The sequence below is a fragment of the Eleutherodactylus coqui genome, chromosome 1 (assembly GCF_035609145.1).
Source record: "Eleutherodactylus coqui strain aEleCoq1 chromosome 1, aEleCoq1.hap1, whole genome shotgun sequence".
Lineage (NCBI taxonomy): Eukaryota > Metazoa > Chordata > Amphibia > Anura > Eleutherodactylidae > Eleutherodactylus > Eleutherodactylus coqui.
This window is the reverse complement of record NC_089837.1, coordinates 392,645,238-392,660,332: the sequence shown is the minus strand read 5'-3', so window position 1 is coordinate 392,660,332 and position 15,095 is coordinate 392,645,238. Positions and strand designations below refer to the sequence as shown.

The 15,095-nt window shown below is 48.9% G+C and overlaps 1 protein-coding gene across 1 annotated transcript in view; it reads left to right on the top strand.

Annotated features, from left to right (window-relative positions):
• Positions 1-15,095, top strand: part of MYO16 (myosin XVI) — a 339,522-nt gene that overhangs the window by 178,954 nt on the left and 145,473 nt on the right. Inside the window, exon 16 of the mRNA XM_066579909.1 lies at positions 11,474-11,621. Coding sequence (XP_066436006.1) covers positions 11,474-11,621 — 148 coding nt within the window. The remainder of the gene's footprint in view (positions 1-11,473; positions 11,622-15,095) is intronic.

Sequence of the window (15,095 nt, the reverse complement as noted above, 5' to 3'; positions counted from 1 at the left end):
CATTGACTGCTGTCTCTGTATATGTAAACTTTCACCTGTCCTGAAAGTTTGTTACAATGTATGGGTATGCCAAAAGTGATTGAGTGTAGTGTTCAGGCAGGATTACTTACAGTCGTATTCATCTGTCATTTGTCAGTGGGTCCCGGGGCGTAACTATAGAGGATGCAGGGGATGCGGTTGCACCCGGGCCCAGGAGCCTTGGGGGGCCCATAAGGCTTAGTACTATGAATAAAGCATTATAGTTAGGGGGCCCCGTTCCAGGTTTTGCATTGGGGCCAGGAGTTTCAAGTTACGCCTCTGAGTGGGTCTATATGATTCTGCACAGGTTTTCAACTCTTCTCTCATTACAAGTTAGAGTAGCTTTAGTCAGTTGACTTGTTCCTATAAAGTATTAGTTAATGATGACACCAAAAAAAATCACATTGAGAAAACGTTAGTTATAAGTTTATCGAATCCATCAAATGTAATCATAAGTATTGACAACCTGATATGACACTGTGCGTCAGCAATCAGTATGTCCACTCTGTATAAGACAGCATGGCAGACTTACACTGTATGGTATAACTAAAGAGTAAGGCGGCTGAATACCAAGTAACAATAATATACAGAGAGTAGGCTGACAATTGCAACAGCAAAATATCTCAATATCATTCCAAAACAAATCAATCAAATCATCAAAATTACTTTACTACATATTCTTCCAGGTTACAAAGCAGCTGTTAATGGAGATGATCTGCCTTCAAAATTACACTCAAAAAATCAAGTACCTGGAAGGAATTGTTAGAATCAAATGAGACTTTCTATGTGTTATTGTAACATTCATATAAGTAAGTGATTACAATATCAGAGCAAAAGAGAATACCGGTAATTTATTGTGGAAAACTGAACATTTGAAGGGAGGCTCTAGTACTCTAGTGTACTGCCTCTAGCTTGGATACAAGATGTGATACGGGCAGGCATGGAGGATCTAGTACCCTGTTGTACTGCCTCTAGCTTGGATACAAGATGTGATACGGGCAGGCATGGAGGATCTAGTACCCTGTTGTACTGCCTCTAGCTTGAATACAAGATGTGATACGGGGAGGCGTGGAGGCTCTAGTACCTTGTTGTACCACCTCTAGCTTGGATGGAAGATGCAATACAGGTGGGCCTTGAGGCTCTAGTACCCCGTTGTACCACCTCTAGCTTGGATACAAGATGTGATATGGGTGGGCATGGAGGCTCTAGTACCCTGTTGTACCGCCTCTAGCTTGGATACAAGATGTGATACGGGCAGGCATGGAGGCTCTAGTACCCTGTTGTACCACCTCTAGTTTGGATATAAGATGTGATACGGGTGAGCATGGAGGCTCTAGTACCCTGTTGCACTGCCTCTAGCTTCGATACAAGATGGGATATGGGCAGGCATGGAAGCTCTAGTACCTTGTTGTACCGCCTCTAGCTTCGATACAAGATGTGATACGGGCTGGCATGGAGGCTCTAGTGCCATGCTGTACCACCTCCAGCTTGGATGGAAGATGCAATACAAGTGGGCATTAAGGCTTTAGTACCCCATTGTACTGCCTCTAGCTTGGATACAAGATGTGATACGCTCAGGCATGGAGGCTCTAGTACCTTGTTGTACCGCCTCTAGCTTGGATACAAGATGTGATACGGGCAGGCATGGAAGCTCTAGTACCTTGTTGTACCGCCTCTAGCTTGGATGGAAGATGCAATATGGGTGGGCATTGAGGCTTTAGTACCCCATTGTACCGCTTCTAGCTTGGATACAAGATGTGATCTGGGTGGGCATGGAGGCTCTAGTACCCTGTTGTACCGCCTCTAGCTTGGATATAAGATGTGATATGGGCGGGCATGGAGGCTCGAGTACCCTGTTGTACTGACTGTAGCTTGGATACAAGATGTGGTACGGATGGGCATGGAGGCTCTAGTACCCTGTTGTACTGCCTCTAGCTAGAATACAAGATGTGATACGGGCAGGCGTGGAGGCTCTAGTACCTTGTTGTACCACCTCTAGCTTAGATACAAGATGTGATACAGGCTAGCATAGAGGCTCTAGTACCTTGTTGTACCACCTCTAGCTTGGATGGAAGATGCAATATGGGTGGGCATTGAGGCTTTAGTACCCCATTGTACCGCCTCTAGCTTGGATATAAGATGTGATCTAGGTGGGCATGGAGGCTCTAGTACCCTGTTGTACTGCCTCTAGCTTGGATATAAGATGTGATATGGGCGGGCATAGAGGCTCTAGTACCCTGTTGTACTGCCTCTAGCTAGAATACAAGATGTGATACGGGCAGGTGTGGAGGCTCTAGTACCTTGTTGTACCACCTCTAGCTTAGATACAAGATGTGATACAGGCTGGCATGGAGGCTCTAGTACCTTGTTGTACCACCTCTAGCTTGGATGGAAGATGCAATATGGGTGGGCATTGAGGCTCTAGGACCCCATTGTACCACCTCTAGCTTGGATACAAGATGGGATACGGGCAGGCATGGAAGCTCTAGTACCTTGTTTTACCGTCACTAGCTTCAATACAAGATGTGATACGGGCTGGCATGGAGGCTCTAGTACCCTGCTGTACCACCTCCAGCTTGGATGGACGATGCAATACGAGTGGGCATTAAAGCTTTAGTACCCCATTGTACTGCCTCTAGCTTGGATACAAGATGTGATACGGGCAGGCATGGAGGCTCTAGTACCCTGTTGTACTGCCTCTAGCTTGGATACAAGATGTGATACGGGCAGGCATGGAGGCTCTAGTATCCTGTTGTACCGCCTCTAGATTGGATACAACATGTTATACAAGCGGGCAGGAAGGATCTAGTACCCTGTTGTACCACCTCTAGCTTGGATATAAAATGTGATACGGGCGGGCATGAAGGCTCGAGTACCCTGTTGTACCGACTGTAGCTTGGATACAAGATGTGGTACGGATGGACATGGAGGCTCTAGTAACCTGTTTTACCACCTGTAGCTTGGATACAAGATGTGATACGGGCAGGCATTGAAGCTCTAGTACCTTGTTGTACCGCCTCTATCTTGGATACAAGATGTGATACGGGCTGGCATGGGGGTTCTAGTACCCTGTTGTACCACCTCTAGCTTGGATGGAAGATGCAATACGGGTGGGCATTGGGGCTCTAGTACCCCTTTGTACCGCCTCTAGCTTCGATACAAGATGTAATACGGGCGGGCAGGAAGGCTATAGTACCCTGTTGTACTGCCTCTAGCTTGCTTGCAACATGTGTTGTGGGTGGGCATGGAGGCATACAGGTTCTGTATGGTGTCCTGCGGTGTATCGGTCCACATTTGCTGTAACTAAGTCTAGATATTGCAAACTCATAGGCTGTCGAAGTTAGTGCCCTAGATAGTCCCATACATCTTCAATTGACGATAAGTCCGGCAACTGGGCAGTCCACCGAAGTGTAGCAATGTTATGACATGCTTGCTATGTGTGATCGAGCATTATCCTGCTGGAAAATTGCTCTTACAAGGTGCCATGAGAGGAACACATGTGCCTGCGGGATGTCCTGAACATATCGCTGAGCTGTCATTGTCCTTCGTACCACTACTAGGGGTGACCAACTGTTGTATGTGATGGACTTCCAGACCCTCACATCAGCAGTGGGGCCACATGAACGTGGCCATCATCAGTACCCAAACTAAACCTGGATTCATTGTGGAAGGCAAGCTGTAATACTCTGTTGCAGTCCAGTTTCATCATTCATGACACCACTGCAAATGGAGGCAATACTGGGTGGCTGTCAAAGGCAGTACATGCAACAGGGGCCATGAGACTAAATGTCTTTCAGCCAAGTGGCTGGAAATGGTTCTGACAGACCCAGGGGTGTAACGATGGTGCCACCTGTCTTTGGATGATGGACAATAAAGCAGTTGGAGCTGCTCGTGCTTGTCAGATGATCAGATGATTCTCTCTACTGGTGGTCTGTTAAGGGCATTTTGAGCCCGGTCGCTTTTAGTGTGTGCCCTCAGGCATCCACTGGTCCTAACACCTCCTAACAGTCTGCTGTGAATGGCCCAGGTGGCAGGCAATTTGATGATACGACCATCCAGCTTCTCACAGTCTAATAATGTGCCCCTCTCAAACTCTGTTAACTGGGTGAAACCCCTTTGATTGCATCGTAGAGGCGTCTAGTGGTCAACAAGCTCTACATAAGCGGAAGAAGAGGTCACCACACACAAGGAGCCCCTGAGAGGCTTTTTATCAAGCTCAACACAGATAAGGGTGATGTGAGATCTGCATAAATGAACATTCCAAATATTCCAACAGTGCTTCACTCTTAGGTCAAGAAAATCTGGAATATTTCCCATCACTACCACAAGGTGGCAGACAAATACATGTTATGGAAGATTCCCTCTACATTTTACTCCTGTTTTGAGATTTACTTTAAAAATTGTTTAATTAAAGATTGTATCTATCATAAACATGAACCTAACGCAATCAATATAATGCACACTCAAAGGGATGTTTTTATGTAAAATATGGATTTTACTAAAATATATCCCTGGTGCCTTATTTTCAGGCGATAGGACGTATTCTGTATTCAGTATTGCAATAGAAAAGGAGATGTTGTATGACGATATACTTTCCTTATAGGCCAATAGATTTATAAAATCCATGCTTTATATAAGGACTGTTCTATATATTGGCCAATAGAGCTATCCTGGATTTTGGTGTTAGAATAGGAATGCTGCACTTCGGTTCTGCCTTTAGATATATGATAAATGCTCTGACACAGACTGATTTATTAATCTTCTGGGGACAAATCTACAGTATTGTCATGTATAGAATAATGTGCTGCACAGTAGAGAGGGAGACTGGTAACAAAGATCACCCCTTATAGTCCTGGGTTCTGCCATACAGGACAGAAGGGTCTCATGTTTGTTTTTCCCTCCAAAAGTCTTTTCATAACTTTTAGACCAATTCGCAACCAAATTGGATTAGCAAACGACTAGAGATGAGCGAGCACCAAAATGCTCGGGTGCTCGTTACTCGAGACGAAATTTTTGCAATGCTCGAGGGTTCGTTTCGAGTAACGAACCCCATTGAAGTCAATGGGCGACCCGAGCATTTTTGTATATCGCCGATGCTCGCTAAGGTTTCCATTTGTGAAAATCTGGGCAATTCAAGAAAGTGATGGGAACAACACAGCAACGGATAGGGCAGGCGAGGGGCTACATGTTGGGCTGCATCTCAAGTTCCCAGGTCCCACTAGTAAGCCACAATAGCAGCAAAAGTGGGCCCCCCCCCTCCCAACAATTTTTACTTCTGAAAAGCCCTCATTAGCATGGCATACCTTAGCTAAGCACCACACTACCTCCAACAAAGTACAATCACTGCCTGCATGACACTCCGCTGCCACTTCTCCTGGGTTACATGCTGCCCAACCCCCCCCCCCCTCGCACGACCCAGTGTCCACAGCGCACACCAAATTGTCCCTGCGCAGCCTTCAGCTGCCCTCATGCCACACCACCCTCATGTCTATTTATAAGTGCGTCTGCCATGAGGAGGAACTGCAGGCACACACTGCAGAGGGTTGGCACGGCTAGGCAGCGACCCTCTTTAAAAGGGGCAGGGCGATAGCCCACAGTGCTGTACAGAAGCAATGAGAAATCCAATCCTGTGCCACCTCCATCTGGAGCTGCACACGTGGGCATAGCAATGGAGAACCTATGTGCCACACACTATTCATTCTGTCAAGGTGTCTGCATGCCCCAGTCAGACCGCGGTTTTTTATAAATAGTCACAGGCAGGTACAACTCCGCAATGGGAATTCCGTGTGCACCCACAGCATGGGTGGCTCCCTGGAACCTACCGGTGGTACATAAATATATCCCATTGCATTGCACATCACAGCTGAGGTAATGTCATGTTAAATGCAGGTGGGCTTCGGCCCACACTGCATGCCCCAGTCAGACTGGGGTTCTTTAGAAGTAGACACATGCAGTTACAACTCCCTGTGGACCCACAGCATGGGTGGCTCCCTGGAACCCACCGGCGGTACATAAATATATTCCATTGCATTGCCCATCACAGCTGAGGTAATTTCATGTTAAAAGCAGGTGGGCTTCGGCCCACACTGCATGCCCCAGTCAGACTGGGGTTCTTTAGAAGTGGACACATGCAGTTACAACTCCGTGTGGACCGACAGCATGGGTGGGTGCCAGGAAGCCACAGGCGGTACATAAATATATCCCATTGCATTGCCCATCACAGCTGAGGTAACGTCCGATTAAATGCAGGTGGTCTTCGGCCCACACTGCATGCCCCAGTCTGACCGAGTTTTTTAATACATAGACACTGGCAGGTACAAATCCCTAATGTGAAGTCCCTGTGGACACACAGCATGGGTGGCTCCCTGGAACCCACCGGCGGTACATAAATATATCTCATTGCAGTGCCCAGCACAGCTGAGGTAATTTCATGTTAAAAGCAGGTGGGCTTCGGCCCACACTGCATGCCCCAGTCAGACTGGGGTTCTTTAGAAGTGGACACATGCAGTTACAACTCCGTGTGGACCGACAGCATGGGTGGGTGCCAGGAAGCCACAGGCGGTACATAAATATATCCCATTGCATTGCCCATCACAGCTGAGGTAACGTCCGATTAAATGCAGGTGGTCTTCGGCCCACACTGCATGCCCCAGTCTGACCGAGTTTTTTAATACATAGACACTGGCAGGTACAAATCCCTAATGTGAAGTCCCTGTGGACACACAGCATGGGTGGCTCCCTGGAACCCACCGGCGGTACATAAATATATCTCATTGCAGTGCCCAGCACAGCTGAGGTAACGTCAGCTTTAATGCAGGTGGGCTAAAAATTACTAGAATAACAATGATTACAATGTAGGCGAGGGCCCCAAAAAATTGGTGTACCAACAGTACAAATGTACTTCAGAAAAATTGCCCGTGCCCAACCAAGAGGGCAGGTGAAACCCATTCATCGCTTTGGTTAATGTGGCTTAATTTGTAACTAGGCCTGGAGGCAGCCCAGTTAAAATAAAAATTGGTTCAGGTGCAAGTTTCAATGCTTTATTCAATTGAGAATTGAAACGTATAAACATTGTTTACAAAAGTTATATGACTGAGCCTTGTGGGCCTAAGAAAAATTGCCCGTGATAGAGAACGATACTTCCATCCGCGGGTGCAGCCTACGTATTGTTTAGGTATCGCTGCTGTCCGCTGGTGGAGAAGAAAAGTCTGGGGAAATCCAGGCTTTGTTCATCTTTATGAGTGTAAGCCTGTCGGCACTGTCGGTTGACAGGCGGGTACGCTTATCCGTGATGATTCCCCCAGCCGCACTAAACACCCTCTCTGACAAGACGCTAGCCACAGGACAAGCAAGGACCTCCAGGGCATAGAGCGCGAGTTCAGGCCACGTGTCCAGCTTCGACACCCAGTAGTTGTAGGGGGCAGAGGCGTCATGGAGGACGGTAGTGCGATCGGCTACGTACTCCCTCACCATCCTTTTACAGTGCTCCCGCCGACTCAGCCTTGACTGGGGAGCTGTGACACAGTCTTGCTGGGGAGCCAGAAAGCTGTCAAAAGCCTTAGAGAGTGTTCCCCTACCTGGCCCTCGGAACTGCGCCTTCTGCCACTAGCGCTGTCGGATGGGAATTTTACCATCAGCTTGTCCGCCAGGGTCCTGTGGTATAGCATCACTCTCGAACCCCTTTCTTCTTCGGGTATGAGAGTGGAAAGGTTCTCCTTATACCCTGGGTCGAGCAGTGTGTACACCCAGTAATCCGTAGTGGCCAGAATGCGTGTAACGCGAGGGTCACGAGAAAGGCATCCTAACATGAAGTCAGCCATGTGTGCCAGGGTACCTGTACACAACATATGGCTGTCCTCACTAGGAAGATCACTTTCAGGATCCTCCTCCTCCTCCTCCTCCTCAGGCCATACACGCTGAAAGGATGACAAGCAAGCAGCATGGGTACCCTCAGCAGTGGGCCAAGCTGTCTCTTCCCCCTCCTCCTCATGCTCCTCCACCTCCTCCTCCTCCTCCTCAACACGCTGAGATATAGACAGGAGGGTGCTCTGACTATCCAGCGACATACTGTCTTCCCCCGCCTCTGTTTCCGAGCGCAAAGCGTCTGCCTTTATGCTTTGCAGGGAACTTCTCAAGAGGCATAGCAGAGGAATGGTGACGCTAATGATTGCAGCATCACTGCTCACCATCTGGGTAGACTCCTCAAAGTTTCCAAGGACCTGGCAAATGTCTGCCAACCAGGCCCACTCTTCTGTAAAGAATTGAGGAGGCTGACTCCCACTGCGCCGCCCATGTTAGAGTTGGTATTCCACTATAGCTCTATGCTGCTCATAGAGCCTGGCCAACATGTGGAGCGTAGAGTTCCACCGTGTGAGCACGTCGCACAGCAGTCGGTGCACTGGCAGATTAAACCGATGTTGCAGGTTCCGCAGGGTGGCAGCGTCCGTGTGGGACTTGCGGAAATGTGCGCAGAGCCGGCGCACCTTTCCGAGCAGGTCTGACAAGCGTGGGTAGCTTTTCAGAAAGCGCTGAACCATCAAATTAAAGACGTGGGCCAGGCATGGCACGTGCGTGAGGCTGCCGAGCTGCAGAGCCGCCACCAGGTTACGGCCGTTGTCACACACAACCATGCCCGGTTGGAGGCTCAGTGGCGCAAGCCAGCGGTCGGTCTGCTCTGTCAGACCCTGCAGCAGTTCGTGGGGCGTGTGCCTCTTCTCTCCTAAGCTGAGTAGTTTCAGCATGGCCTGCTGACGCTTGCCCACCGCTGTGCTGCCACGCCGTGCGACATCGACTGCTGGCGATGTGCTGCTGCTGACACATCTTGATTGCGAGACAGAGGTTGCGTAGGAGGAGGGTGGTTTAGTGGAGAAAGCATACACCGCCGCAGATACCGCCACCGAGCTGGGGCCCGCAATTCTGGGGGTGGGTAGGACGTGAGCGGTCCCAGGCTCTGACTCTGTCCCAGCCTCCACTAAATTCACCCAATGTGCCGTCAGGGAGATATAATGGCCCTGCCCGCCTGTGCTTGTCCACGTGTCCGTTGTTAAGTGGACCTTGGCAGTAGCCGCATTGGTGAGGGCGCGTACAATGTTGCGGGAGATGTGGTCGTGCAGGACTGGGACGGCACATTGGGAAAAGTAGTGGTGACTGGGAACCGAGTAGCGCGGGGCCGCCACCGCCATAATGCTTTTGAAAGCCTCCGTTTCCACAAGCCTATACGGCAGCATCTCCAGGCTGATCAATTTGGCTATGTGCACGTTTAACGCTTGAGCGTGCGGGTGCGCGACGGCGTACTTGCGCTTGCGCTCAAACACTTGTGCTAGCGACGGCTGGACGGTGCGCTGAGAGACATTGGTGGATGGGGCCGAGCACAGCGGAGGTGAGGGTGTGGGTGCAGGCCAGGAGACGGTAGTGCCTGTGTCCTGAGAGGGGGGTTGGATCTCAGTGGCAGATTGGGGCACAGGGGGAGAGGCAGTGGTGCAAACCGGAGGCGGTGAACGGCCTTCGTCCCACCTTGTGGGGTGCTTGGCCATCATATGTCTGCGCATGCTGTTGGTGGTGAGGCTGTTGGTGGTGGCTCCCCGGCTGATCTTGGCGCGACAAAGGTTGCACACCACTGTTCGTCGGTCGTCTGCACTCTCAGTGAAAAACTGCCAGACCTTTGAGCACCTCGGCCTCTGCGGGGTGGCATGGCGCGAGGGGGCGCTTTGGGAAACAGTTGGTGGATTCGGTCTGGCCCTGCCTCTACCCCTGGCCACCGCACTGGCTCTTCCAACTTGCCCTGCTGCTGCACTTGCCTCTCCCTCTGAAGACCTGTCCTCAGTAGGCGTAGCAAACCAGGTGGGGTCAGTCACCTCATCGTCCTGCTGCTCTTCCTCCGAATCCTCTGTGCGCTCCTCCCTCGGACTTACTCCAATTACTACTACCTGAGTGATAGACAACTGTGTCTCATTGTCATCGTCCTCCTCACCCACTGAAAGAGACAGTTGCCGTAAGTCCCCAGCCTCATCCCCCGGACCCCGGGAACTTTCCAAAGGTTGGGCATCGGTCACGACAAACTCCTCCGGTGGGAGAGGAACTATTGCTGCCCATTCTGGGCAGGGGCCCGAGAACAGTTCCTGGGAGTCTGCCTGCTCCTCAGAATGTGTCATTGTAATGGAGTGAGGAGGCTGGGAGGAAGGAGGAGCAGCAGCCAGAGGATTCAGAGTTGCAGCAGTGGACGGCGCAGAACTCTGGGTGGTCGATAGATTGCTACCCCTCAGCATGGTGTATTACCAGTAGTGCAGAAACACAACGCTGTAATTAAATGTGCCGCTTATTGGCCTGTGGTTGGAGGCTGACTTCACTTACGGAATGCACAGCAGAGCCAGGAAAGAATTTTGCGCAAGCCTGCTGTAACACTTAGCTGGCTGCGTATTAATTAGGACTACTACCCCCAGCAGAGACGCAGTACAGTCAGGACGGTCACAGGCAGCCCAAATATATTTTTTGTCCCAAATTTTTTTGGAAAAGCCCACGGCCTATATAGACAGTATATGTCTTTCACGTTTTTCACTGTCCCTGCCTCAGCACTACTGGCCCTATACTATGTAAAATTACTGCAGACTGAGGACGCAATGCTCTGCATGGCCGATATACAAAAAAAAAAAAAAAGGTGCAACACTGCAAAAAGCAGCCTCAACAGTACTGCACACGGTCAGATGTGGCCCTCAGAAGGCTAAAATCTCTCCTAACACTCTCCCTATAGCAGCTCCAGCATCAGCAGCACTTTCCCTGAGCTATGTCAGAATGCATCTGTGGCGAGCCGCGGGAGGGGCCGATTTATATACTCGGGTGACACCTGATCTCGCCAGCCACTCACTGCAGGGGGGTGGTATAGGGCTTGAACGTCGCAGGGGAAAGTTGTAATGCCTTCCCTGTCTTTCTATTGGCCAGAAAAGCGCGCTAACGTCTCAGAGATGAAAGTGAAAGTAACTCGAACATCGCGTAGTGTTCGCCTCTAGTAACGAGCATCTTGAACACGCTAATACTCGAACGAGCATCAAGCTCGGACGAGTACGTTCGCTCATCTCTACAAACGACCTAATTTGGTAGCAATGCGATTACTCTGAAGAGAGTGGCCTCTTAGAGCTTCTCACTATTTCATTTTAAATGGGATTGGACCAACCAGCACTGCGCATCTGTGTCCAATGGCTCAATGGCAGCCACATGCTATGACTCTATAGTATATGTGCCCTTGCTATTTATTACTATATGTACTGCATAGATCCATTGATAAAGTAAAGATAGAGTAATTAAAAAAGATACTTTTCATACACGGACTACTTTTAAGTAGGCATTTTGTCTATATGACTTGTACCAGGGAGATGAATGCAAACCTGTATATTGACTAACTGGTAAGCATTAAAGATGCAGTTTGCTACACTTGGTTTACACAAGTCTATTTGAATTGCAGCCAGACTGTACACTTACATGATAGAGAAGAGCCGTATCATCAGCCAAGCCTCAGGCCAAAGCAACTTCCATATTTTTTATCTTATGATGGATGGGTTGTCTGCTGAAGAAAAATATAACCTATACCTCAGAAGCATAACTGCACACAGGTAAGACAACAACAATCCACGACATCAAAGAGTTAGTAATTCTATGGTGTTTGTATAACCTGTTACGCCAACCTCCAAAATGTTTTGCCATATACCACATAAATAAGGTAATGATTGAGTTCACAAATTAATGTGAAAAAAAGAAACATGGGAAGGTGGAAAAATATGAGTTACCTATTATCTTCACATTCTCAAAGACTAATGATTCAAAATGATTCAGGGTCTTCGAATACGAGCATGGTTAATATAAACAATAGGCCCTGTCCGTCTCAGAAATACAATGCAAGGATTACTTAACAGTCTAACAGATCAAGAACTTGTAGCCGTAAAAGCAGCACACGTGAGAAACCATAAAGCTCTGTTTTTAAATGGTTTGTACAATAAAGTCAAGTCTTCTAGGACATGTGGGCATCTATTAGAGCGGAGAACAACTGCAAGTAGAGCCATATATCTCCTGCAGCCGCCACTGCTATTGCTGGGGATTTCAGCTGCTGGATACTTAGAAGTTGATGGGAAGACTTTGTAAAGGACAAATACTCAGGTCCTATTATAATGTAGACTGCTGCCTTAAGGCCCATTTAGACACAACAATTATCACTCAAAATACGTCTTTTGAGCGACTTTTGAGCAATAATCGTTGAGTCGTTTACAGCGCAAGGTGATCACTAAAACATTGAGCGCTCCAAGTGGAGAATGCAGAGGACAAATAGGGTGTCCCCGCTTGTCTTCTGCATCCAGCTGTTCCCGGCTCCGAGTGCCTGGCTGTTATACAGGCGAGAGCTCTGAGCAGAGGATGCAGAAGACAAGCGGGACATAATTCTTCAACAAAGGTTTATGAGAGACTCTATGAATCTTCTCCCGACGGCAGACAGTACAGGAATCAACCAAATGCTTGACATCCCGGCCCATCCGCGGCCACCGGTATGAACGTCTCCATAATTTCAACGTCCTACGAAAACCCAGGTGTCCTGCTGAACCGGAAACATGGACCTTCTGCAGTACCTGCCACCGCTCAGCACTGGATACCAACCGCCTCGCTTTGGGCGGGAAAACCGGGAATTCAGCCTGGCCAGCCAAAACCTAGTCAGATATGTCAAGTGTCAAGGCCGCCACAACCACCCCGGGGGATAAAATTCCCTTAGGTTAGGAATGCTCCAGGTGTCTAGGTAGGTCAGAAATCTCACAACTGGCAGAATGCAGTTGGACAGATGTCAAATGATCTTCACATCCAGAACCCCAGCGAATCACCTTGGAGCTGCCTAATCAATAACCGGGTTATGGTAAGTGCAACCACGGTAATCCCAACACGATATCCACTGATAAATTTTCCATAACAAAGAATGTACAGGTCTCTGTATGTACCAATCCCACTGAAAATCTTAGTTCAGGTGTGACCTTTTTTATCAACCCTGTAGTCAGCGGGGTGGAGTCTATCCCAGAGACCTTTATATAGGGATCCAAATCCTGCAGTTCAGAAGCAAATGAACTTACGAAGTCGGAATTCACCAAATTAACAGCCGTCCCAGAGTCAACGAAAGCGCTGCCATTTTTTTTAAAAGAACCCAAGGAAATAGAACAAGGGAGACACAACCTGGAAATACCCGGAAGTACCTGAGCCCCTAGGCGATACCTCCGAACCTCGCCCAGGGTCCCCGCAGTAGAAGCAGAGCCTGTTCCTCCGACGGAAGACCTTGCGCTCTGACGCTGAGAGATAACCCAGTTCCATCTTCTCAATCTGGTAGTCAGAACCAATGGAATCCAATGTTTCCGGCTCAGTAACAAGTTCCTTACAGCCACAAATAGCCCAGTAAGAAAAAGGTCCTTTAAGGCCCGGTCATTCCACCCTGAATCTACACAGAACTGCCGGAAATGAGAACAAAACTCCTCGGCCGTCTTCAGCCCCTGATGGAGACCTAATAACTTAGAAACAGCATAGCCCGCACGATCTGGCTCATCGTAAATCTGACCCAACGCTGAGAAGAAAGAATCTACTAACTGGCAAGGGGGGAAATCAGGAAGTAATGAAAAGGCCCAATTCTGTGGGTCCCCCCTTAGTCTGGATATGACTATACCTACCCTCTGGTGCTCAGAACCAGAGGAGTGTGGGCGTAGACTAAAATAAAGTCTACAGCCTTCGCGGAACGCAAAAAAACACCTTCCGGTCACCAAAGAAAAGTCAGGTAGAGTCGCCTTGGGTTCCCTTACAGGTACAGATTCCCGTAACAACCTCACCTTCACCTCGACCCCAACTTCCTCCTGGCACAAAAGACAGGACAACAATTCCTGAACAACGTGGGTCAAATTCAGAACCTGATCAGCGACTACTGAAACTGCCGCCATAGTAAACGGATACTTGGGGTCCACCTTCCCCGAATCTTTGTATGGCCAGTGTTTCTGTCAGTGTCAGGAACGGAAGACTGGAAGTCCCTAAAAACCAACCCTCTCCCCTGTCCCTACCTACTTGCCCCCCTGGGCTAAACCCCAGAGCGACAACTGGGAGGCAGTCCCTACTCTGCACTGATGGGGACCCCAGGACAAGAACAGGAGAGACCAACTAACCAGAGAGACAATGTACCAATAACAGGACAAAAGCGCCTAGTAACCAACAAAGAATAAACAAAGAACAGACTAAATCTAAGTTAGAGCAAAAGCGGGTCAGAAGAGAGAAACCTGGGCAGGTGTTAGCTGGAGAACAAGCAGCAGAGCTGGTGTTAGCTGGAGACATTAGCAAGCACTGGCAGGGATTGATAGTGTCAGTGGAGCTAAATACCAAAAGCCCCACCTAGGTCGGGGCAGGACTTGGTGACACGCTGGCGGGTGATGCATATAGCCCAGCCCTCCTCAGATCGCGCCCCCTAACAGGAGTACTCCAAGCCCGGACGCAGAGACACCACCCCGCAGCGCCGGGGACCCCATGTCTGACACCGATCTGGCGCAAACCAGTCCCGGCAACCCCCGGGCGACACCATCACGCTCGCGTCGTGCACTCCTGCCGACAACCACAAGTCCCCTCCTGACAACTAGATTTTATAACCAGCCCATCAGCAAGTCAACGGGTAGCTTGCTCCCTCCTAATTCAAAGCAGCAAAACTAGAGTAACAAACAGTCATGTGACCTCGCTAAATGCATCAACATACAGTATTTAAAGTCCAGCAATAATTTACATTGATATGCAATACTGTGTTGGATTTCATGCTCTATTACCTGGACTGGCTACAATTGTATCCACTGTTCAATGTACAGTACAATGTACAATTCAGTCTTTGCATGTAAATGACATTGTTCTCATTCACTAAAAGAAAACATCTTGATAATGTCGAGAATTTCAAACACAACGAGGGAGATTTACTAATCTAAATGTATCTGAATTTTTCTTAGCCAAAGGATTCTGACTGCAGTAGAGATGAGTGAGCATACTCGTTAAGGCGATTTACTCAAGAGAGCAGCGCCTTTTGCGAGTACCTGCTGGCTCGT